A 26881-nucleotide genomic window follows, 5' to 3' on the forward strand; every position below is an offset into this window, starting at 1 on the left:
CATAAGGAGAGCTGAGCATTGAAACAGAGGAACCAGAGAAGTCATGTAGTCTTCATCTTCATCCTTGGAGGTTTTCAAGGCCAGATTGGGTAAAACCCTGAGATACCTGGTCTGACCTCATAGCTAAAACTGCTTTGAGCAGGAGGTTGGACAAGAACAACCTCCTGAAGTCCCTTCTGACCTGAATTATTCTCTGATCCTATATCTTATACTCCATTTTTTCTGAAGTTGGGCCCACTGCTGCCATCACACATCCTTTTCTTTACCTGAATGCCTTTCAAATAAGCAATATGCCCCTAATTATTTTTTGACTGCTGGGCCCAGTTTTGCCACATCTATACCAAAATTGTAGGCAATCGCAGCCTTACATGATCCTACTGATACGGTTATCTAGGTCTGAATAGCCTTGCTTCCCAAAACTCCCCTGTCATTATTCCGGACACTACTCTGTCCTTGATTCTTCTACCCAGCTATAATCAGGTGCAAGGACGTTCTTATCTTATGCACTGATATTTTACGTACAAGATCAGTGGAGTACACCTTGTATTCTTTCAGTATCCCTTAAAACCCGCCATCATAAAGTTTCTGTTCTGCTATTGGAACAGATAGTTACACTGTGGCTGTTACTACATCAGCTCTGCCCTATTTTCTTCTCAGAACACCCTTGTGCTTGTGTCGGCAGGCTTCTGTAGTCCATTTTATTGCTCTAACATCATGCCACCGTTTTCAATTATATGTTCCTCAGAATCTCTTTTTACCTCTCTCATTTACAACCCTTATGCTGGCACATACTATGCAGTAAACATGCTTTCTCAATGTCTCATTATCTCCTGAACAAAACTGTACTGTCAGCATGTATTCTTTATCATTCTCCTTACTGATAACTGGTTTTAATTCCTCCAATAAAATTAAAACATCCACATTGTGCCAATGACCCTGTGGTCTTGAACTTTGGAGCAGAAATGTTTGCAAAACCAACACACATCTCCTTCCATTTCAGAAAAACGTAACTATTAAAATAATGTGTAGGAGTTCTACTGACTACCTCCCCCACCCCCTCCATCTTTTCCTGAATCGGAGATGACCTCTGAAAAGGAGCATCTCCTTCAATTTGTTTTGCTTCAGTAATTTACAACAAACCTTTGAACAGAGAATCTTGTTTATTTCTGGACACGTGTTTCTATAAAAGGCTTTTCCCAGACAGGCTCAAAGGCTATTACAATCAGCCATCCTGAATCATCTGGACAAAATATGAAATTCATTGGCATAGATGTTTCTTTCTTCATTCTCTTCACCCTCACCGCTCTTTGGAATGCAGGTGAGTGACTTTCAAAAATTTTGCTGCTTTTAACTACAAACTTTTTTGACTTCTGAACTTCAGGATACACACCTCAGTAACAAATTACTGACACCATTTGTACAAGCTAAAGCAAAGGCACACAAGCTGGCTTTTGCCGGCATGGTGTCATTTTCAACCGCTTCCTCTGTAATTTCCAGTAGGACAGTGGATCTTTTCTGTAAGTAAACAGTCTGGAGAATGCAGTAAATATTTTTAAAGACACAGAACAACTTTCTAGCTCCTTATATTGAACAAGCATTTCTACCTCCATCTTAAGTAGGTTTTCTGGTATAGTATGAAGGCTGACTTTTATTTCTGACTCCTTACCGTTCCTGTTCTTTCCTGCCACACACCCACATATTATCCCAGGATAAAGGAGGAAAGCCAGCAGAGAGAGAAAAATAGAGGTTTTACTAAGTTTTCCTTTTCTTGGTCTCTCCATCCTACCAAAAAAACCAAACAGCCCTCCATGTGCCCCCCCACCCCATACACAAAACAACACTCAGCGACATTGTCTGCTCATTTTGACAGAAGCTGACATACCTGGAACTGCAAGCAATTGCTCTTCAGTCCCATGAGGGGTGACTGTAAATTCTTTCTTCCTCTCCTAGTCTTGCTCATACATTGTTAACGACCTTTGAGGAGTAGGTGAATCCAGCAGCTTTTGGGACGCAGTAGATTTCTCCTTCCTAAACCACTAGAGTCAGATCTGCTGTACTCTCAGATTCAGGAAATTCCTCCTGTCTCAGTCCCACAGATGTGGATACTGCTGCTCCCGTTTGTAAGTACAGCCAGTATGGAGGCTAAGCCTCTATTGCCAAGAGGCAGATACACATACTACACCCACCCCATTAACACAGCCAGCCATACAGGCTAACACAGAGCAGTGCTTTTACTGGCATCCAGATAAACACAGACAGCACTCCCATAAACCTGCACACCACCCAGTTCTGTTCCTCCTCTCCAGCTGATCACAATGGAAGGTCACTAGCAAAAACACAAACACACCCTTTCTCTCCAGATTCACAGACCCACCACATTCACAGATACCGTGCATGCTAGCACAGGCTTTAAATTTGCCTATACCGGCTAAGCCCAGATCCCAAGTCCCTTACATGGTCAACAGCTCAGACCTTGGGTCTTTCCAAGTGTGGGTCTCCTACTGTCTGGTTCATCCTGAAGTTCACTTAGGATTACAACACATGCGCGTGCATGTGCACACACAAGACAGCGAGGTGATACAGAAAATAACAGGATTTAATAAAATGGCTATGGTGATCAGGTGCTGCAGGGCTCAGTCAAAGAAACATGCTGACCAGCAACTTGTTTATGGCTCCTTTTATGTTCCCTTCTCTCCATTTTCCCATGCTTGTTCTTCACAGTCCACCTTGACCCCTCCCTTTTTTCGTTGTTTGTGTCCTCCCAAATAAGCAACCGTCCTCTAATTACTTTTTCATCATTGGTCCCAATTTTGCTACATCCATGTCCAAATTTAGAATTTCTGATACTTACCTAGGTCATCTCAGCATTGCACAGTATTACTGATAGAGTTAGCCAAGCAGTGTTGCTCCTGCAGGATTACACTCCCCAAAAGGTTCCTGGTGCTCCCAGTTGTCTGTGCAACTTGTCCATCTCACTTCACTCCCCCTCAACTGTTTGTGAAATCCAGCTGTTCCTCACGGTGTTACTGTAACAGCTGTCAACTTCTCACTGTTTTATTTGTTGAGCAATTTTTCATGTCATGCCCAGTAATTACTCATGGTCTGTTCAGCTAGACCTAGTCACCTCAACAAGGGCCTAGTCATCTGTCTGTGTACCTAGTCATCTCAACAGCTACCTTGTTAAGGCTAGACTCAAATAAAATGCACAAAAGAAAGAAATTTCAGTAGCTTTTCATAATCTCATGTTGAGCGCACTTTGTCACTAATGTTAGCTTTCCATTCATCCAAGAGCACTAGCTTTCTATTCTTGTTGATTCCCATGTAGGGTTGACAGTGACGGGACCCCATTTTGGTTTGCTTAAGACCTGCTCTCAGAAATAAATGCAATTAGTGACACTCACCGAGGGGCTGCTCTGGAGATTTATCTTTCCTTTAGATGTAAAAATACCCATGGAGTCGGTGAAATTATGTACTGGCTGGGAGGTAAATAAGTGTATTTTTCTATTCAAAATGGAGCAACCTTAATATGCAAGTGATTACAGCCTTCAGCTAAATACATTCCTAAACTGAGATAACCAGCCTACTTCATTTATTTACAGTAGTCCTTTAGATGATGTACTTCTGTTTCAGAGAACATCCAGAAGAGTTCAAGAACATTCCTGACTATGTTTTTTATTTCTTTTAACAAGGAGGTCAAGACTCTTGCTCGCACCAATGTGGGGAGCTGCTTGGTACCTGTTCTTGCCAGGTGACATGCCAGTCCTTGGGGATTTGCTGTCCTGATTATAAAGAATTTTGTCTTCAAATTTCTCCATACTCAGGATCTCTGATGGGAGGAAAAGTCTTTTTGATTGAAAATACAGCTCTTAATGCCTCTTCTGTGCTAACGTGCAGGTGGGCCATAATTTTATATTTCTCTGCCAAGGGAGGTGAACTTCTAATCTCATTTTCTGACAATAGGTAATTACCACAAAACTAGACTAGTCTACACAGGAGTGAAAACTTACTTTGTAAAGTTGTCAGAATCCTGAAACATGGAAAAGTTCTGCTAACCCTCACCTTCAAGTATACATGTTGTCTGTATTTCTACACAGGATCATTTAATTTTGGTGGAGTTATTGTGTAATGCAATCATTACTCTGCTAGTTCTTCCCTTAACATATCAAAACAGTGACTTTTCTAAAAGAGTTGCCTTTCGGGGCTCTTTGTTGTCAATACCTTTTTAGCATTTCCATTTTGTGAAAAAGAAGTATTCATTTCTTAATCTGAATGAGAAAGCAATGAGAAAGAAATGTATGTAGGACACCTTGTCTTTTTCCTGTAAGACAAAGCCGTGGATCCTAAGCATGTCAGCCTGTATCACACTTAGGTACCTATGTCACATATGTGATCCATACAGTACACTGGATTTTACTGACCCCGATATCCTGACATTCTTTCCGCAGAAGGTTCTGAGTGAGATTTTGGAGTCCTTCCCGTCTGGATAGCACTACCTGAAAAGGTTTTTAGTTCTTCATTGGGAAAACCCCTGACCCAGGCATTCATTCTGTAGAACACAACTGTGTACTTTGAATTACCTGCATAGTTGCATTATCATAGCCAATACAAACTTTGGTGCAGACAAGCGAAGGTACTACTTCCTGGCAGGCCCCAACTCCCTACAGTACTTGGAGTAGCTATGCAGTCACCGTACATCAATCCTTAAGAGTCACAGGTGGGATTATACTTCAGCGCACTGGGCAAGAGCTCTAACTGGAAGCAGATGGTTAAATAACAAGCAATGAATTCTGAGTTAATCTTTGCAACAGAAATTCTAGAACAGCATGAAATAACTTGTGTTGTATTCACAGGACTTACCAGCAAAAAAACCCCTGCAAAACCAGAAATTTGCAATGCCTGCGTATCATGGTCAATGTTAGCCACCCTGTAATCCTATCAATGTTATAGCATCACCCTTGCCTTCCTGCTGTCCCTTGGTTATTTGTTGCTAATTTATCACACACACACACACCCCCTCCCCCCCCCCCCCCCCAGTGATTAAATAGTAAATCTAAGGCTTACAGATTGCTGTGTATTTGTGCAGTGCACAGCAGAATCCACACTGGTGTAATAAGCACAAAGTACACACAAATTTTTCCAGTTTATATTCACTGCTACAAGCAAAACAGCCACAGGACTTGGAATGATCTACACATGACACAAGGTTGCTTAATGAAACACAACTGAGACATTCAGAATTTTCCTGCTCTCGATGGCAACACTGAAAAGTGTTTTCAACATCAACAGGTTCAAGCAGAAAATCAAAACCAGTGGCTATGTTGCTAAGGATGGAAAAGCTCACTGCATCTCCCCATTGCTGTATGAGACTGGTTTCATCCCTTTTGAAGTTTCTACAGATGGTGGACTGACATTTCCGTACTCTGGAACTTGGTTATCAGGTTATTTACTTAAATCTACAGTATCCCTCTTCTTTCTATATTTTTGCTCCATGGATGCAAGTTTATATAAGCCTTTCCCTTTTGATCACTTTTCTTCTTCCTTAACAGGCTGTTTGGCCTCAGACAACTCATACTTGCTGCCCTCGTGTTAATTTGTATTTTGAGAGATGAACTTCCACAGGAATTGAGTTCTGCTGCTATACAGCAGCAGCAGCATTAAGTCATAAAAAGTCCTGCTTAAAAATGAGGTTGACCAAAACAGTTCCTTTTTTGTAGCTACTTCTATCAAAAATTAACTGCATTGTGATGTTGTAATCTAAGGACTACAGACATTAGTAAGGGTTGAGTTCTCTCAGCTTCAGCTTACTCTTTTTATATCATGCATCCTGTTAGAAAACATACACAGGGGAAGTACTGCTAAATCTTAAATAATATAGTGGCACCTCTTCAGAGCTATGCAAAGCAGAAATGTCATTAATCCTTTTTTTCTGTTCTGTAATACAGTACATCACAGCAAAGTTTCGGATGCAGAAAAATGCACGTTGGTAAATGAGACAAAATGGCAATACTATGGCACCCCCAACACTGATGGAAACTTAACTCTTACCTGGACACACCAGGCACTTGCAGCAACCCACATCAACATAGAAGTCTGGGGATACCAGGAAACAGGTGAAGTGATGCTTCCTCTACCTGCACACAAGCAGTCATCACAAATGTAACTTACGTGCAGAGCTCTGTACAGCGTGCAATCACTTTCACTGAGGCCTCAAGAAGAGATCTGCAAGTATAAATAACTCATGACAATAATGCCAACTTGTCCTCTTTGTTTACAGATGGGTGGAGACATCTAATTTCAATCTTGTGGTAATTGTTCTTTTCCAGCATCCAAAACTACTTTCTTTCTCCTCTATATGACAGGTGACAGTTACTCGGAAAACTGGTTGGCCGAATGGAAATATCTTTATACTTTGGCAAGAGGAATACCCAATATTGGGAAATTTTCTTTCACTCCTGTACCTGCTAAAGGAAATTACAGTATGTGGGACTTTGGAATTTTGAGAATTACACCCAGCAGCTATTCTGATGGGCAAAGGCAAGTACATCACAACATTCATTGATCATAGGTACCTTATTATTGCTTCCTGTATTAAAGCTGCTGTCTCCTTTGACATTTAAAACAGGGACTCAGGCTTCATTTCACATGAACAAATGGGGAGAAAATTGGAAGGGCAAAAGTGAGAAAAACTCATGGGTTGAGATAAAGACCATTTATGAAGAGGGGCATGGGCGCAGAGGAAGTGATGCAAAGGCAATTGTTCACCACCTGCCACAAGCAGACCAATGCCCAGTCAGTCACCCAGTAAGGGCTGCTTTGCAAAAATTCCCCCACAGTTTTATTGCTAAGCATGATGGTCTATGGCATGGAACATACCTTTGGTCAATTTGGGTCAGTTGTCACGGCTGTGTTGCCTCCTAGCCTCTTGCCAACCCCTATCCTGCTCCCTGGGGCTGGCGTGAAAATCAGAGGTGGCCTTGGCACTGTGCAAGCACTGTTCGGCAATAGCGAAAACATTGGTGTGTTATCAGCACTGTTTTGGTCACAAATCTAAAACATGGCACCATACAGGCTGTTATGAAGAAAATTACTCCACCTCAGCAAAACCCAGTACCCTCGGCAAACTAGGACCTGCTGATTTCTTCTGTCACAACTGTAGAGGAGGGCCTAATTGTGGAACTTTTGTCACTACAGCCACAGCCCTTCCTCTGAATTTAGTTTTTTTCTAATTTTTGTGCAGGCCTTTGCATTCCTACAAATTTTATGCCCACTTCCTTTTATTTCACTGCATATTTCCCCATGATTTTTGGTGATTGACCTCTGTGAGTGCCCCATAGCTTGCATAGACATTCCTTTATAATGCTTCCACACGTCTGCAATTTTTGATGTAAATGGTGTAGCCCTTGTGAATATATAAATGCCACCTCTTCAGCGTTAGAACATATTATTAATACATCAGAACCTTTTTCACCATTTAGGAGTCACTACCCATGGAAGACTAAACTTTTCACTTTCTAGAGGTTTTTTTTATTACGCTTCATGTATGATATTTTTTCACGGGTGGAAAGCAGAGTAGCCTTAGAACATTTCAAGGATTCTGAATGGTTTCTCCCCATCTATTGCCATCGGGCCTGATACTACTGGGGCATGGGTTTAGGTTTTGTTAGAGAATCCAGGCTTTCTTCATTCTGGCCTAAATGGAACTACAATGTGATAAGGCATGAATAGAAAACCTGTGTGTAAGAAGATCCATGTAAGTCAGAATCACAAATGCTAAAATGTATTCTGATTATTGCATACTTGCTGCATGATGTCATGTCACCTTCTAAATTAGGAAAATTTCATTTTGCTGTAACTTCTTGCAGGAAAACAAAAGCAGTGGCCTTTGTAATGAAATAACAACTTGCAAGTTAAAAGATTCTTCGTAATTATAGTTAGTGATTAAGACACAGTGTTACTGTCAAAACAGTGCTTATTCAGCTATCAGATCAATTTTTTGGCTCTTTTTTTTCCAGCAACATTCCATCAGTCTGGAGCAATGAGCATGCATTGGCTTGGCACCTTGGTGAAGACTTCAGAAATGACCCAAATGCATGGGCAACTGCAAAATGTATGGAATGGGACAGAAAGGAAGAGAAGCTTCCAAACTTCATGGAAGAAATTATAGATTGCCCTTGTACCTTGGCACAGGCAAGAGCTGACACTGGCAGATTCCATGTAAGTTATTAATCGATCCATCTGGCTTATTACGGTTCCGAGTAGAAGCTTAGGGAATGCCATACTCCCCACACACCCCTGTTCCCTCTCGAAAAGTCATTGCAAGGAAATGAAATTATATTTAAATTTGCACAAGTAACATGTCAAATGGCAGAGGTAGATACAGCTTATCCAGGTAGTATGAATAAAAAAAGTGCCTGTAGGACAGCAGATGGAAATCACCTTCCAACAGGGAAGTAAGACAGTAGTTCCAGTGGCAGACAGAAAACTCTCAGGGAGGGCAGTGAACTCTGTGGAGCTAGGAGCAGGGATGACTTCTTTGAGATCCTACAAGATGGCAGCTTGTGTTTGTAGGCAATGTCCCATGCTGGAAGAAACAGGCCACGTTTCTGCCTAGTATATCATAATTTGCTGCAAACCCTTCCACCTTGTACTTCAGAGCTCAGGTTCACAGCTGTAATTCATTATTATTTCCTGTCTCCTGCTTCCTTCCTCCTTCTCAGCTTCACTGTTAACAAGCACCTGACAAAAGCTAAGAAATCAATTGCCATTTAGTCTATGTTTCCACTTACAATGCTGATCTGAGGACCAGATAGGGTAACTTCATGTCCTATTTACGATACGAAAGGGTGGCAGTGTGTTTATGCATATTAAAAAAAAAAAAAAAAAAGAAAAGTTAGGTAATTTTTGTTACTATCCTTTCCTGGTTATGAAGCTCCAAACATGATGTGTATTTTAAATGATACATTTAAAAGCACATGAAGAAAAAAAAATTAGATCTACTGCACTGCCTCTGTCTAAGAACATAGGAAAAAAGTTAAGTTTCATTTGGTGTGATCCATGTTTGCTATGCACTTATAGTTGAATTCCCCATCTAGCTGCATCTGTTCTTCAAGATCTGTTGTAATAGACTGCAAAATGCTCAGGTTAGACTAACATGTTGCTCCAATCACTTCAGTATTAAATTCACTGTTTTTCCTATCATGCCGTGCTACTCAACACACAGCCACAAACAGTTCATTTAGACTTTACACGTACGTTGGAGACAAAGGGTGGGGAGAGGACCTAAAAATAGAAAGGACAATGGGGAAATAACCCCATTAAGCATGAGCATTGATCTTTTTCAGACAGATTATGGCTGTGACATTGAAAAGGGGAGTGTGTGTACTTATCACCCTGGTGCTGTGCATTGTGTAAGAGCCATTCAAGCCAGGTAAAGAAAATTTTTTAAAACTGCATTTTTTTTATTACTTGTTCCACCTCAGAGATAGCAGTGTCACAGAAATCACAAAGGTCTCTTGACTCTCAACTCTCAGGGTCATAGCAGCCATTGTTTCCCTCTTATTTATGTATTGGTCCTCATTGCTGAGATGAAGTTAAGGCCTTAGATTTAATAAACAATTAATTGCACTGTGCTAAAACTTAGGATACCTAAACAAGTGCTAATGTCTAAAACAGATTTGATTAGGCCTAAATAAGCCTTTCCTGTATTGGTCTCCTTAAGTTCAACAAATTATTCTTTGCACTCTTTCTATCAGAACAATTTTAAAGAGTGCTATGTCCGTATAGCTATGATGCCTACAGAACTTCCAAAATGCCTTGGTTAAAAACCCCTCCCTCCCTATCCCTAATCTGGTCTAATTTATAAGAACAGAGTGGGGGCAAAGGGGGATGTTTAACTGGGAGGTATCATCTCTGGATATCATATAAATCTTGGCAACCAAAACATTTAGCTATATCCATAAAAAGGCAATAGGTAATTTCTAAATATGAATGGACTTCACAGAGCTGAACAATGAATTTCTTCTCACTGATCTTCTCAACCAGTCCCCAGTATGCGGCAGGACAGCAGTGTTGCTATGACTCAACAGGGAGCCAAATCCTCACGCATGACTCCACAGCAGGCAGCACACCTGATAGAGGCCATGACTGGGGTTCACCACCTTTCATGAAGCCTCCCCGGATACCTGGCTTTTCCCATTGGCTTTATGATGTCATCAGCTTCTATTACTGCTGCCTGTGGTCTGATAATTGTCACTTCTATATGAAAAGGCGGCCCTCCAGCGACTGCAGGACGTATCACCCGCCTCGAGCTGGTAAGGGCTTCAGAATTCCATTACCGAGTGTAGCTTTTTGATACAGTGTTGGCTTTTAGAATATTTGTATATGTATGTATGTCAGATGACAATACAATGTCCCATGGCAAATTTCCAGGGAAGGTTTCTATTGATCTATCAGTGGCAAAATCTGTATGCGGTTTTTAATTGTCCTGCCAGATTTTTCTGCCGTTGAGTATCTCATTAACGCCTGGAACCTAAATAGCCAAAGTCTAGTAGTCAATGTCCATGACTTCCTACCATCAGTGGGCACTTTCTCAGAAAGAAGGTGGTTAGGGATGGTTAATGACAACTTGGCAGTAGCTAGAAACGCTGACATGCTGAAAAACGCTACTTATATCAATTATGGAAGTCTTACCATTTACAAGCATGTCTACTGCCCCTGCCCCTTGCTTTTAAGTAGTAGTCCTCAAGTCTTGCCATAACTCTATTGCTGCTACATGTCTTGCCTTCTTCTGTGCTGCTGGGGTGCTGAGGTGTCCAGCAGGACTGTGGCCTCCTGTAAAGAGGGAAAGAGGCAGTGGTTTGCTTCAGGCAGAAAGGAGAAAACTGCAGAGGGCACTGAAGGAGCTAACTAGGACGTGATGTGACACAACACGAGACTCTCCCAGGAGTAGCAATAGCAGATAGTGAAAGTCCTTCCTGATTTCCCCCGTCAAATTTGCCTGTCTGGAAGCAACAAAGGAATAGGGAGCTGGGAGCCAAATGTGATAAGGTTGGAAGGGCCAGGTCCTTGCCAGCCCATGGCCCAGTCCTGAGCGAGGCAAGCAGGATGGACACTGTGATGGCAGCAGCAGTCAGTTGAGAGTCCAGATCTCCAGTTGAGTTTGTGGTGACAAGGCAGGTCCAAAGGAAAGCTAAGAAGTCAGTCTGATGGACAGGGTCAAAGATCTGGTCCAGTAATGGTAACGAGAGCAAGACACAGTCCAGCAATTGTCAGGCAAGTCCATAGTGACGAGGCATGTCAAGCCAGAAAGTCAGTTGCAGGGATGTGTGCGGATCAGCAGGGTTCATGGCCAGGCACAGGCGTGGCTGTGTTGAAGGTGGAAACAGGTACACCTATGACATAGCTCAGGCAGGGACTGAAGGCCCAGGCCCGAGCTTAGACAGAGCTCATGGACAGAGCATGTAGGTAGAGGGCCCAGCGAGACTGGGCAAGGCAATTAAGGCCTGTGAGCATGCTCAGGGCCCTGACAGTTCCACTGCGGGACAGAAAGGCCTCTCTTAAGCAAAGACATGTTGATGAGGGATGTGAAGCACGCGGTCTTGCAAAAAGATTCCCAAACATACTTATGCCATTACATCCATATCTCGAACATGACAAAAATCCATCATGCAGCTCTCACTAAGCACTGCAGATGCTCGTCTTTCTCCTAGAAAGTATATGTCAAACCACCTGTGCTACAGCACAGCCAGGAGAGTGTTCATTAACCTTGTGCAAGACTAAGCATCTGAGAAAACAAACCCTCAAATGCCACAGAACCCTCTGCAAAGATCTTAATGCTAAATGCTTCTCAGAGCATGCCAAAGACGGATACGGTGCAAAATCAGCTCAAGCGAAAAAAGTCACCTACCTTGGTACTTACAGAACTCTCCTGGAACATGGGATGCTGGGCTTAAACACCTCAACTGCCCGATGTGGAGAAATTGCTTGAACATATCACTCAGGGCAGGCCTTCTTTGCTGTGATTTTCTGTTGTGAGTGTTCATTTGCTACATGCATTTTGGTCTGAAAATCCAAAGCGAATGCACTGACTGCTGAGGAGAAGAAAAAAATGGCCTTCTTTCCCTTGGTCTAATGAACCTGATTTATGGAGGGGACTCTTTCTCTAGGGAGAGATTGAGAGAGGCAACGATCCCAAAACACTTAATAATCAAACAGATAAGGAGCTATCTGCCACATAGATGTCCTTAGTTGTTGTGAGTCATATCTCAGATAAGATGACATAACTTCTACTTTTTTTGCTGGAAGGGAGAGGGGCCTTCTGACCTCTTAATGATCTAAAAGGCAAAACCAAGGATATCTGCTGAACTCCAGAGAGGTTTTGGGGCTGAGGATCACTGCCATCTCTCTCTGTTCAGGCCAGAGGAGACTTCAAAATCCCATCCCATTTCTTTGACTACAAAGACTACTTCCAGCTACATTTGGAAGCGCCCTGGTAGGGGGTCTACCAGGTAAGCATTGCTGCCCATAACAGCCTTTTAAAGTGCAGCCCTAAAAGTTGACCAAGGAAGATGAGAGTAACTGGAATGACATTTCTCATTGTTCGCACAGTGCTGTTCAAGGTTGTCATGGCTGTTTCTCATGTCACATTTACCATGGAATGGCCTTGCATTTTTTCCCTTGTTTAAATGCCATTCTTTGGATCACCACAATGAGACTTTCTTTTTCTTGTGAACCTAAGACGAGGAGTGATGATTTGTGGTTTTTGCTTGTTCTTATTTCTGTTTTTGCTTTGAAAAACAGCATCTGCTTTTGGGGATCCTCACTTCTTCACATTTGATGGTCTGAACTTCACCTTCAAAGGCCAAGGAGAATACACGTTGGTAGAGTCTGATCTCACATCCCTAAGAGTGCAAGGGAGGACACAGCAGGCACACTTTCCCAATGGTGAGTTGGTAAGAGAGGAAGCAGTGATGACAAATAGCTTCCGAGGTTGCTTGATTTGCACTTTACAGAATTCCTCCTATCTTCTCTCATATTCTTCTTTTTTGGCTATTTGTGAAAAGTTGATGTTTTGAAGCTAATCAGAAGGCAGACAAAATGTTCAGGAAAAAAATAACTTCCTAATCAAAGATTATTTGCTAGTTTTATTGCATATGAGTAATGGGAGTGTAAGGTTTTCCGTTGTGTTCAAGAGCTCAAGGAAACAATTCTCATTTCTCTCCATGTCCATTTTCATCTGTAAGGAAACATAAGGTCAGATCTAGGAATCAGTCAACAGGCATAACTCCTAGCTGATGCATTTTGATAGTACTGTAGCTGAAAATTAATAGAAAGCAGGTAAGTGTATGCCCTGCTTTATTTTCTTTCTGTGTTAGGTGTATATGCATGCATGTGTTGACAGAGCAAAAATGTCCTAGAAGGAGCTGAGAAAACATACTTTGGATGGGGAAAAAATTCTTTCTAAGCACCTCAAGCTAGTAGAAAAGCACAGAATGTCTGGTGAGAAGTTGGTTAAGGGGGTAATTTTTTTATTCAAAGGGCTCGGTTGTCCTGGTCTTTTGGCTTGTTTGTAAAACGAAACCTAGGGCAGAAGAAGCTTTCTGGAGGTACCTGTGGCCCTCATCATTTGAATGGGTAGTTTGCAGATGAGCCTATAAGGAGGAGATTGTCATATATCTGCTCTTTAAAATGAGGGGAAAATAGAGTATGAAACAGCAGAATGGGATCATGTTTCTCACGACAACCTGAAAAGCCTTATGTCAGGTACTTTTGTCTATGCTTTTCCTGTACCTGCTGCGGTGTGTAAAATAGCAGGCTTGCCTCAGGAAAGAATATTCCAGCTGGCCTCAGGGATGCGCTTCAAGGATTTGGTACTTCTGATAGAATTATAAGGACGGACTAAAAATTGTCTGTGCACTTCAGCACCCATGTAGATGTGAATGCTTACACTGAATATCACATTGGATAGGATGGAGATTTTCAAGAAAATATTTTGCCCTTGAAAGATTTTACTGTGTTTGTGGTAGCAGTGGCATGAGTCACTGAGCAATTCATTCTGAAGATCAGTTTCTTAAATTTTTGTTCACTCTGTTTCCTTTTTCTGCCATGCCCTCCCTGAAATTATCTTCGATTGTCCCAGGCCTTACTCACAGGACCAAATGTGCAAGAAGGAGATCAACCAGTCTTCTTACATAGCTCAGCCACTGTCATTGGGATAAAGAATTTAGAATTTCCAGACTTTTTTAGCATTAAACATTCTGCTTTCAAAATACTACACTGGTAGGAGACTTATACTATGGGTTTTAATGTGACTTATATGCTTAGCAATTCCATCAAATATAAATAATCATATTTAATTATTTTTAGGAAGTACCTTAGGGTTTTTTTTGCTTGTATCATTATAACCTTCCATATTTACTTTATATCATGTTGGGTATTTTGGGGGCTGTTTTTTTTTTATTTGGAAGGAACTGGGGCTCAGGTGACAGGCTTGTCTGCAGTGGCCATGCAGGAGAACAGCTCTGATGTGATTGAAGTACGCTACTCAGAGGATTTGAATCTGGAGGTCCTGTTGAACCAGAAGATTGTCAACTTCTCTGAGCAAAGTTGGATGGACCTGAAAGGTTAGTTACAAATATCAGCCTTGTAAGCTATTGTATTCCGATGGAGCCCATGTATAGTTAAAAATATCTCGAGGCACACATTTCAACTCTCTTTTCAGTGTCCTTTTGCGAAACAGGCTGCAGGTCACTCAAAAAATTATAAGGAGTGAAACAAAGGACAGGCAATGCTCCAGCTCATTAGAATTTATTTTCTTATTACATGACTTCCTTCAGTTCAGTTGCTGCCAGATTGAGGCAGAATCAGTGGTAGTGCACAGTTGGCATGGCACACCATTTCTTGGTGAAAGAAATAAAACTGAGAGCATGGGGGAGAATGCCATATTCATCCAATTTGCCTACCCGGTCCTGTGTTTATACTAGCCCAGTGCATGGATTCTTCTGGCCTTTGAGACTGATGACAGCTACAATATGGGTAGGAATATAGCCACCAGAATTATGGGCTACACATCTCCTTCCAAATAGCCACAGATCAAGTGTGCTACAGAGAAGCACACTGTGGCTATCTGTGTTCTCATGGAGAGGTGTAGCAGGGAGTCATAGTTCATGTGAGCACATCACAAACTGCAACCTTCCTGCTTCTCATCAGCGTTGCTGGCAGTTAGCCTAGCTGTAACTGGAAGCACCTATGCTGTGTCCAGGAGGAGGCAGAGTGGTCTGATTTTCCAGTAGGCTGGATGGTGGCACGTTCTCCTCTCCCAAAATGTCCAAATAACATAAATGACAACCTTTACCAACACCTGGTGCTTGCCTGAACTTTCTGGGATGTGAGCAGATTATGAAGGGATGGCATGCAATCCTGGCAATGACAGTGAAGTGTTTTAACAGGTGGCTTCAATGCCCACATCCTCTATGTCCTCTTTCAGTGGCTTGTAGAGCAATGGTTTTCCTTCTCATCGCATGGAGCGTGGATGGAATTAAAACCTCCTTACTCCACATTCTGCCTTGAGCTTACTGCATCTAATGCAATGAAACCTACAAAGCAAAATGAAATATAGTGAAATATAACCAAAATATATACTAAAATATAACTGAATTTCACATTCACCTATCAGGAGCTTTCTTGATCGGTCAGATGTTATTCCTCTATTCTTCTGCCAAAAAGACTAAGAAAAGTTGACTTTTTTTCCTCCAAGGGTGTGATCATTTGATTAGTCTTTATAATAATTTGAAAAACACTCTAAACATTACTAGAATTTTAACAGTAAGCCTCCTATTCATCGGAGGACGTTTTCTGTGGCTAGCAATTAGTATTCCTGAAATGACTGGAAAGTGTGATGAATTGCAGAGAGTAGGCTACATTGACAAGGAGCTGCAGAAGCCAAGAGATGCAGGAAGGAAAAAAATAATGGAAAGGACAGTGATGGGGCTTTGAAAAGAAGCCACATTAGGGAGGTCTTGGCAAGACAGTCAAGGAGCAGAGGAAACCTGTGACCACTGAGACCAGTGCTTCCAGCTCACAGCCACGCTCTGATGTAATCATCTCATATCTTAAAGCTTCTGCTCTGGGACACTGGCAGAAGGCAGTGCAGCTTGTATCAACTGTGGGTCTTTTTTTGCTACTACTCTGTAGTAGCCACTTTACCACAGTTGTGGGTATGAAGGTGTGGCCTCCCTTTAAATGCTTCTCAGAATGAAGCCCAGAGTGGAAGGGAGGAAAAGCTTTATGAAAAATGGTTAAAAATCATGACACAACAATCTGTTCACTATGTATGACTATCTATTTTGTCCTCTTCCTCTCATTGTTATAGGTGTCTTTCTCCATTCTACAGCTGATCAGAACATCACAGTGATGTTCTCTTCTGGGTCTGGAGTAGAAATAAGGGGAAGTGGAGGATTTCTGACCCTGACAGTTCTGCTCCCAGAGAAGTTTATGAATCGCACCCAGGGTCTCTTTGGGGTAATGAATGGCAATACAGAGGATGAGTATACCTTCAAGAATAAAACCACCATGTCAGTTCATGCAAGTCCCCAGCAGTTGTTTGAGTTTGGAGCTAACTGTAAGTCATTTCTCTAGTCTATTATTACATTTTCTTTACAAATTCAAAAGAGTTTGTGATTTACAGACCAGCAAATGAAGTCTGTGCTAAGCAACCTATACTGGGGGAAGATAAGGGAGTAAGAGAAGTATGCCCTCCTCTACCCAAGTGGGTAATGTACCCAGCCAAATGATTGAAGATAGAACCGTGATGGAGTGTCCTGCACTTTGTTCCACTGAGAGGCAGAGCTCATATTTCACAGCATACACTTTCAGAATTCCACCTACTATGGTCAGTCAAACACAGCATCACCAGACTATAGTACTACAGAAGTATAGCAATAGCCAGGGTCAGCTATCTTTTTCCAGAATATTATCAATGTTTCCATCAAGTACCACACTGACAATTTGAAAAATCATTTATTAAATCACAATTTAATAATTGTCCCTTTAAAAAAGAGGGGGATGGTGGGGTGTGTGTGTAAAAGAATGGCTGCCTTTCATTTAATGAAAGTGATTAGGCTGGTATATCTAACCTGCAGCATTCCTCATGACATGAGGTTAGGAGATGGGCCAGAAACATGATGCAAAATACTCTCTGGCTACCAGCTGATCTCTGTATCAAGCACAGTGTAGCCGTACTCCAGGATTCAGATCATACTGAAAAATGTCACTGGTCCTACTTCAGGAAGTTTCTCGTCTAGCAGGATGAAAACAAAAAGCAGGGCCACGGCAGACGTGATAAATTTGGGGACATGCAGGGTCAGGATTTGTGTTGCTTGTAATGTTTCATTTAGCTAGCTAGCTCTGTCTGAGGTACTTCTTTATCACCATTTTGCCAGCAGGCATCTAAAACCATCTTTATGTAAAATCATAGTTACACAATTATTTGAGTTGGATTTTAAGTAGTTGATCAAACACCAGGTTAACCAAACACTATGTTTAGTGCTAAGTTAAGATGCTGCATATGAAGAAGAAAATAATCTTGAGCTGGAAGGAAGCTGTAGGGATTCATAGATCTCTTCCAGCTCTAGCTACATTTATGTAAATAAGCACTTGGATTACTAGCAGAAGGTGGTATAGATCTGTAGGCAGTGTTACATATGAATCTCTCTCTTTCTTTCTCCATCTCCCAAGGGGCTGTTGAAAATGGAACTTCTCTCTTTACTTATGACACAGAGTTCTTACTGAACAATTTCTTTTATGGGGAAAAGCACAATGCTTCCTTTCTGCCCGTGTTCTTTCCTTATGAAGACCCTGCTGATCCCCTGGTGAAAGAGATGGTCTTGCTGTGTGGCTCTGACCCGTTCTGCAGATTCGATGTCCTGACAACAAGAAGCCTTCAAGTGGGAAGTTCCACCAGACTATCTCATCAGAATCACAAGCTGCTGGTAGAAAATCTAAAGCCAGGTGATACAACATTCCACAAAGCATCCATCGCTACAGTTCTTTCTAGAGGGCATCTATATAGTTAACACTGTTTGAGGAGGCTTTGCTCAACTGTAGGTTCATGCACCTGTAAACATTCTTATTGGGAGGAATTGTCCTTGTACCAGAAAAACTCTGCAATGGTAGGATAGTTAGACAAATACAAAATAAATTTCTTTCCATTTCTTCCACTACTACACCACTGTGTAGAATCCTTATCTTAATTTTCTATGCCTTCAACTGCCTTCCTCAGACTTAAAAATTAAAAATAAAAAATCAGAAAGTATTGTCTTCCAGTTAGCCTAAAGATCTTTGTCTTTCCATGAATTGCCACTAAAATGCCATTTGAATCATTGTGATGGAGACTTGTTAGTCCAAAACCAAAATACTTTAACCAGTTATGTCTCTCTTACTAGTGATCTCTTGTGGTTGGCTGGATCATCCAACCAATGGAAGAAAGAATGGAACTACCTACCTGCTGGGCTCAACCATCAGTTTCATCTGCAATCAGGGCTATGAACTCACTGGGTCAAAGGAAAGAATTTGCCAAGTGACGGGGGCCTGGTCTGGAGACACACCCAGTTGCATCCTGAGAACAGGTCTGTTTCCTTTTAAATGTTACAAATTGACATTAAAAAATCATTATCACAAACAAGGTGATCTCAGTATATGATGATGGCCCTTGACAAAAGCAACTTCTCTTACTTGGGAAGACATTGGACATAAGATCCCTGGGTTTCTAGAAAGACTAATATTCAGATCTAAGTAACAGGTGGTTTATGGTGGTTTTTGTTTTTTTTTTTGTTTTTTTTTTTTTTTTATTTATTTCATGTATCTACTCTTTCTAAGGATTTAGGACTACATGCTTCCCTTTCTCTAGGTTTGGCTGAAAGGAACTCATAGGCAAGCTTCTTGAGTGGATGACCTAAAATAAATTTCAAACTCAGTCTTAGAAAAACAGGAAAGCATAGTACTTAGCTAAAAATGATTCCGTAACACAAAAATACAAAGGCTACGAAAAGAATCCTTACTTACAGCATTATTTTCAGGTAATTTTCTTATGTAAATGTAATGTTCTTTTAGCAGCTTTATAAATATATAATCTATGCATACATGCATACACATAGAGAACTAGACATTATTCACATCCTTTAGTATACACATAATTTGAGCTATTTTTCAAGTCTAAATGATGGCATAACCCCCAGCCACTTATGGTCATCCTTCATTCTGTCATCACTAATACAGTTTTAACTTTCTTTGCAACTAACTGGGGCAAACATATATCCAGTCTGAACCTTCTGAGGGGTGGGTTATAAAGTTACACATTAAAAAATCAGTGCCTTAAGAGAAACTTTGCAGAAAAAGGCCTGGGGGGCCTGTGGATGCCTAGTTGAACATGAGCCAGCAGTGTGCCCTTGCAGCAAAGAAGGTTCATGGTGTCCCAAGCTGCATTACGCAAAGTATTGCAAGCAGGTCAAGGGAGGTGATCCTTCCCCTCTGCTCAGCACTGGGGAGGCCACACCTGCAGTGCTCCCAGTGCTGCGTTCCTCAGCACAAGAGAGACGTGTACATGCTGGAGAGAATCCAACGAAGGGCCACAAAGATGATTAGGGAACTGGTGCATCTCTCCTATGAGAAAAGGCTAAGAGAACTGGGGGCTGTTCAGCCTGTAGAAGAGAAGGCTCGGCAGGGGATCTTATCAATGTGTACAAATACCTGAAGGGAGGGTGCAAAGAGGATGGAGCCAGGCTCTCTTCAGTGGTGCCCAGGGACAGAACCAGAGGCAATGGGCACAAAGTGAAACACAGCAGGTTCCCTCTGAACATCAGGAAGCACTTTATACTGTGAATGTGATCGAGCACTGGCACAGGTTGCCCAGAGAGGTTGTAGAGTCTCCCTCCCTGGAGGTATTCAAAAGCTGTCAGGACATGGTCCTGGGCAACTGACTCTGGGTGGCCCTGCTTGAACAGGGGAGTTAGACAAGATGACCTCCAGAGGTCACTTCCCACCTCAACCATTCTGCAATTCTGTGATTGAAGAGCAGACACAGCCCACACTTGTTGAAGGCTTCCACTCCTTTGTTCTAAAGGATTATGTTATCTCAAAACATAATGTACTATTCTATAGCCATAAAATTATTGTGAATGATGTAATAGTTTTTAGTATAAATAACACAAATTTATTACCCCTCTTGTGTCACTACCATTAGATTATCAATTAGCCTGGGATTGTTGGATTTAGTAGCAGCTAGGCAGTCTCTACGATTTACAGGAAACTGCCCAATATTTTCTAACAGTTTCAACTTTCTTTTATTCATACACCATGTACACTCCAAATGTCCTCAAGATGGCAATATTTCAAAGCACTAGGGTGATGCAAGGCCACATGGCATGTTGAAGCACTTTTAATGCTGAGTTAATTGTCCCCAAAAGTACTCATCAAATAATTCATATCAACAGATTCTCCATTCTGAGCACCTTCCAAAAAATGTGGAAAGTGCACGACACATCAGCAATGAATTCTTGGCCAGCTGATGCATTTCATCAGCCTCTGCAGGCCTGCACCAATTGCTTGTTCATTTCCAACTCAGTTCTGCACATTTAAGTGATATTTGTGAGATGAACTGCAGTGAGTTTGGGCAGCAAACTGTGGAGTTTAGCATAAAAAATAATTATTGAACATTTCCACATACAAAACAGGGAGTGTTGCTTAATTTTAAATAGGTGAGTGAACATTTATGGAATGTTTTCTTGGACCAGTCATTGTTAGTAATCAATATGCAACTGATTGTGTTCACAGGGGCCAACTTCAGTAATGAAAGAGTGAACCTAGAGGTATTTCAAAACATTTCTGTTTAATATGATAGGCCAGAGCATATGGAGTACTTTAGTTTACTGTTGAAAATATGAGAGATTCAGAAGTTTAGCAGGTAATTTAGCACGCTTCATAGTTCACAGTAAGAATAGATTGTCTGTCAAAAGTCTGAGAAGAATGCAATCTTTACAAAGTAAGGCCAGATCTTAAAAAGTCAGTGGCAAAACATTTTGCCAAGCTGAAAGCTAAGAACATTTTTCCATTGCTGCCATCAACCACATACATACTGGATAGGAGCCAGTCAGTCTCAATAAGCAAACCGGATGCTGACATTTACACTAGAGAAAGGTGGGCAAAAAGCCAACGCTGAGAGATCAGAGGGAAGGAGCTAGAAGATACACAGAGATTAACTGCATTCAGAATGATGGGGACATGCCACAGCTTTATGGAGAAGCAAACAAAACCCCCGATGTTTTCCAGCACATGGTTTCCTGAAAGATGACAAAGAACAACAAGGTGTGAAAGAATTTTATCAATCTGATTGTAACAAAGACCTTCCTTACTATTTGATATTTGAGGTTGTAGTTAATTTGTAATGTGAGCCAAAAATTGTTATTTTTATCAGCCTCAGGAAGTTGGAGTATGGCATTGCTGTCCACAGCAGCAGGATACTGACAGTACGGACAACTGAGTGAGGCAATATAACATAAAAATTAGATACACAGTTCGTCATTCATTTTTTTTACTGCTGTGCCCTAATAATGGCATTTGTATCTAGCCTTGTTTCTCCTTTTGCATCCTAAGATATGCTGCTGGATATTAGTCTCTGTCTGAGAAGGTTATTTTATTGACAGGTCCAAGTCTCTCCAGACAAGATAGGCAAAACAGTCCAAAGTTCTTCTCATTTATATCTAAACCTGTAGTATTTTTATAGCATTGACAGATAGTACTTACTTTCCTCTAAATACATTTCCACCTCTGGTCTAAGACACAGTTCAAATTCAGTGCTGGTTTTCCTTGTGTTGATTCTGAATTCAGCATATGCACAGAAAATGTCTTCACGTTGTCAAAATCTGTTGTTACTGAGGTCAGTTTTCTTCACTGTTTTCCTCTTTACACAGCAGCTTGCTGCTGTTTCACCAAGATCCATTTTATCAAGCCCCATGACAGGAGGCCTTCTTGATGCCAGGAAAATGCTGACAAAATTAATGGACACCACTTCCAAACTTCTGGGCGCCTGAATGGGTGACCACTGACCTAGCCACTGTGATTAGTGGTCACATTTTTACTTCCAGCATGAACTATTAAAATACACATTTTCAAATGTTTTCTTTCATGCTGGTCAAGAACACAAGGCCCAGTCCTCTATTATTCTCAGCTTCCAGGGGTACTTCTTTACAGTGCAGTGCCCATTACACTTGCTGCAGTTTTGTGGCACATCAGATTCAAGCTCTGTATTGCAAATCACCAAGGTTTTTTAGTTGCTATTTGCTTCTGTTTCTCAAAAGCTAGAACAGTTAAAATAAAAGCATGAGGATTATGAAAACTGGATAGGAAGAGAGACAGAAACAAGAAAATTGAACATCAGTTATTTTGCAAAATCCATTCCTGTATTTGAAATTTCAAATGCAAATTATGCTGTTGGGCCTGCATATTGTTGCTTTTGAGTTTTGCTTCCTTCAATTAAAGTTTCCATGGAAATCCTCTGCTAATAATTATTTTGCTATGCTTCTAATTACAATCCCACTGCAAGTCTTGCCAGTACCACAGCAACCTCCCTTCACGGAATATCACGTAGAGGAAGAAAAAGAAACCATCCAGCAAAAGCAAAAAGGAGAATCTAGTAAAATTAGAAGTAAAATGCAGCTAAAAATTATAAAGCCTTAGCAATATATATACATATAATCTGATTGTGACAGACACTAATTTGGTGGTTTTAAGTGCAACCTGGTTTTGTCTGTCTTTTGTTTTTTTCTTCCTCCCACCCTCCCTTTTAGGTTTCATTTTTCAGGCTCAGGCTCTGTCTAAATACAGTTCTTTCTGGAAAGTTGTCAGAAATCTCATTAGTCTTCTGCACTTTTTTTCAGATGAGGATGCCAAAAAACTTTAGGTCTTCTTATTATGGAATTGTTGTCTGTCTATCATTTCCAGGATGCAGGCTGCAAAACATATTAAAATCAAGAAATATAACCTGAGATTATAAATTAAATACAAAGATTTCACAATAGAGGCAAATCACCACTGGACCAAACTGCCAAGGCCAATGGTGGGTTCTCATCGCTTGGCAGAGACAGGGTACTTGCCTGTAGGGTGTAAGTCAAACAGAATTTTTTGAGCCTTGTACAAAAGTTACTGGATGAAGGACAATTAAAAAAATTGTCACATGTGACTACATTCAAACAGATATGAAGAAATGTATCAATGTCTTCCTGTTTTGTTGTGGTTGGTTTCTGTTTTTCAGATATCAAACAAGTAATTCTTCTTGGCTGTGTATTTGGAATAGTCGGTCTTGCAGTCCTGGCACGTCTAACTTTCTTATGTAGAAAGGAGAGGTAAAACACAATTGAACTGAAAACGCAAATGAACCTGCTAAAGAAATAACAAGTATTATGACCTTTTAAATCATTTTTCTCAATGACAAAGAAATAAAAAATTATATTTTCATGCTACTATCTTTTATGAAAAACATCAAGTCTGGATAGTCCTTGCATCCTGCTGGAAGACTATGAAGCAAAGTTGGAATTGTATTGTCAGGACACACAAACATGTGACTGATTGATTGATTGAGAAGGAACAGGACTCTTTGGTCAAAATAACTTATTTGTTGAGTGATAAGGCTACCTGATTAAAAGTGTTCTGTTTCAGAACAGGTGTGCTCATGATACCAATAGGTAAATTTGATGTATCATCTAAGGAATGCATTGCCTGATACTGTAACTTTCCACATATGTTTGAACATATTCCCACTTTAAGGCATGCTTGAATTTGCCTAGAGAATGCTTATATGTCTCTTGTGTCAAAGAGGCGAATAGAGTTTTAAAGATATATCAGTTTGCTGACCATTCTCAGAACCTTTCTACTACACGGAAATAAACTCACTATAAAAACTATTACATTTTTAAAAGAAATCTCTACAAAACGTTATGTGGCTAGTAAATTACTTCTTTGAGGTTTTAGTCCTTTGTTTAAAAGGTTGTTATGATTTCATATATTCTGTATATAATTCATTCTGTTAGCCAGTGCTAACAAGACACTTAAAAAATATATAAATTTTTGCCTCTGTGCTTTTCTAGCAGGTTCATCATTGCAGAGACTCTTGGAACAGAACCCAGTATGATAGCTGTGTCCATAACTAAAAATACAGCCCATTGATTCTAAGCTCAAACATCAATTACCTGTGTCTATCAGAGGGTCAGAGACACTGCTAAATTTTGCCCCTTTCCTTTAAATCACATAAGCATCGTTTTCTACACTTCACAGAGAACACTCATATCCAAACCACTTTTTCTTCCTCCCCTGTACAAAAAAAAAAAAAAGGATACTCAACACAGGGTAGATAACTGCATCAATTAGTGTTTTTTTGCATACATAAAAATGCATAGGCAAAGGATACCTCCTATATTTGCCAAATTTTACACACACCAGATTCCCACATATAAAACCAACTGGTTTAAAACACTACTATTACAGCTGCATAGACTTCTCACATTTGGGAACAGCTTACAGAACTGCTACTCTAAACTCATCATTGTACATCAAAAACTAATTAAAAAAATAGAATGAAGCCACCAACCATCCTAAACTCTTGCATATTTTGCAAATCTGTAGGTAATTTTCATATGCTACCAAAAGCTTATAATTTATGAAAAAAATTTTGAGAGAGTTCAATAAGGTCCATAGCACTCAGCGGGGCTGTGTATTTGGATAGCAATAGAGGATGCAGTCCTTTGTATAGCAGTAACAAATTTTGAACAGATAAATTTTAACTAGGGAAGGCTTATTAGACCATTATTGAACCATGAAAGTCTGTCATCTACAGTATACTCTTCTGGATCTCAGGGTAAATATAACTCTATGACAAGTCATATGTTTTATATAAGAAAGGAAAGAAGTAGTGCTACATACTGTAGGTCTTCAAAAACTTCTGCCTCTGCACCCAACTCTGACAATCATCCAGAAAAGGACCTGCTCTCAGTGTTCACAGCTAGGACCATAATTACATAGTAAGATAGAGTGAAGTATCTTAAAAAGCAGCAAGGCCAATAGAAATATACAAAAATCCTAATCATTGAATGCTATATGCTTTTAGATTTCTTTCTCCTTTAACAAACAGAAAAACAAGTAGGGGCTTTATTTTCAAGCTTTCCCCAGCCACCTTTCTATCCTAAAAGTGAAAGATAAGTTTCTCAGACAATCACTTGATTCTATGAGCAGAGATAGGGTGGGCGGCTGGGGTGGGGTGTGCAGAATCACAGTATTTAGAATAAAAATTGCAGGAAATCAAAATACCAAAGTGCTCAGTAAATTGGTTTATGCTTTTCCCTCTCAGTTAGTTGTGAGGGTTGCTAGGTAGTCACAAATGTATCTATTAATATTTTGGTGATATGTTTCTCTTAGGAAAAAAAAAAAAAAAGGTCCAGAATTTACCACTGAATCCCAAGTTCCCTGCTCACTCAGATTTTTTTCCTCTTTTTTGTACTCAAAAGCCAACCTTCTTTCCAGACCCTTCATTATCAGTGTTTTCAAACCAGTGACATTTGCCCAGTTTCTCCTTTTGCTCCTATAATTTAGACCATCGTACTAGTAAACAGAAATCGATTGTTGCACAGGAATAACGGTAGACCTTCAGTATTCTCTAATTTCATCAAATGTTGCTCAAATAGAAGGAGTGCTACATATCCTTCAGTCACTACTTTTGGTAATTTAAATATTTTGAATCTTCAGTAGTCTATGACAGGGAAGGGATTTTGTTCCTTGGGGGAGGTATGCACTAGCATTACACAGAACTGGTACTTTAAAAATTAGTGTAACATTACTATTCCACCTAACCCAATATTCTTACCTTGATCTAAGTAATGACATTATGGCAACTACTTCAACAGTCATCACTAGCCTTTGAGGTTTTTTTCTAAACTTTGTCTTTTCTTCCAAAGACACAAAGGCAACCAGAAACTTGTTTCAGAGGTTCCAGTTGTATCTGAACAAGAAACAATGAAAATCCAGAGGAGTTTTTAATGAAATACAGAAAAAGCATAGCAGAGGATTAAATCATCCACAGCAACAAAGATAGACTTTCCAAACACAAACAATAGTTTTATATAGTATGCTATAATTTGATTTCTGCTTTCAATATAATGAGTGTTGAATTGTATGGGAAATGCTAACCAACTTCCGGGGATTATATCATGGCAGGCTCAGCCTAGTCTCTATCACAAGTAAAAGATAGTGCTTCTGAAAGCATCAGTCTCAGAGTTACGGGCATTGGTTTCTTCTAACAGTCATATCTCTGCCAGCAGAACCAGAGTTCTGAAAAAATCAAGAGTTCATGGTTTCTCTGCACTTTTCTTCTTTTACTTGAAAGCCGGTAAAATGAAAAGAACCCTAGCTTAATATGCTAGCCATCATCAGAGAAACATTTGCCTTCTCTGAGGCCATGTAAGGCTGATTTAGATAGACGTGAAAGTAGATGCACAGTCAGACTACTGGCAAGTCAGGTTGAATTTGCAGATTGATGGGGATTTTTTTAGTTGGGAGGGAGAGATAGTAAAGATATTTAAACACTGCATTCCTACATTTTGGCAAGTATCTGAATACAGACTCAAAGTGGCATTTTTTATTCAGTTCTGACCTAATTTTAAAAGGATATAATTGGGGGTGGGAGGCAGGGAGGGGAAGTACTCAGAAAACGAAACCTTTCCTTCCAGGTTAACTGCTAATGAATTTTTTTACATCCATCTTTATTCAACTGCCCAATTACAGTCCACCTTTGAAACAAAAAATCTGCTACCTGCACTGGAAATATTCTGCAAAATTTGCATTG

The 26881-nt window shown here is 40.4% G+C and overlaps 1 protein-coding gene across 1 annotated transcript; it reads left to right on the forward strand.

Moving 5' to 3' along the window:
* The first annotated feature begins 1251 nt into the window (after nucleotides 1-1251).
* On the forward strand, nucleotides 1252-26765 carry SUSD2 (sushi domain containing 2). Its single transcript, XM_075039583.1, has 15 exons — nucleotides 1252-1318; nucleotides 3690-3894; nucleotides 5287-5438; nucleotides 5943-6110; nucleotides 6360-6534; nucleotides 8013-8214; nucleotides 9342-9427; nucleotides 10042-10310; nucleotides 12799-12942; nucleotides 14466-14621; nucleotides 16370-16618; nucleotides 17734-18006; nucleotides 18441-18623; nucleotides 23303-23393; nucleotides 25995-26765. The coding sequence occupies exons 1-15, from the start codon at nucleotides 1252-1254 to the stop codon at nucleotides 26074-26076; spliced, it is 2502 nt and encodes an 833-aa protein (XP_074895684.1). The 3' UTR covers nucleotides 26077-26765.
* Nucleotides 26766-26881: the final 116 nt, after the last annotated feature.

Source organism: Buteo buteo, chromosome 11, assembly GCF_964188355.1.
Source record: "Buteo buteo chromosome 11, bButBut1.hap1.1, whole genome shotgun sequence".
NCBI lineage: Eukaryota > Metazoa > Chordata > Aves > Accipitriformes > Accipitridae > Buteo > Buteo buteo.

What these genes read in the sequence shown, in the direction of transcription:
- SUSD2 (XM_075039583.1), top strand. Translation starts at nt 1,252, where the DNA reads ATGAAATTCATTGGCATAGATGTTTCTTTCTTCATTCTCTTCACCCTC. An exon ending in AAGTTGGATGGACCTGAAAG is followed by an intron (nt 14,622 to 16,369) that starts GTTAGTTACAAA and finishes TCATTGTTATAG; the next exon opens with GTGTCTTTCTCCATTCTACA. An exon ending in TTCTTATGTAGAAAGGAGAG is followed by an intron (nt 23,394 to 25,994) that starts GTAAAACACAAT and finishes TTTCTTCCAAAG; the next exon opens with ACACAAAGGCAACCAGAAAC.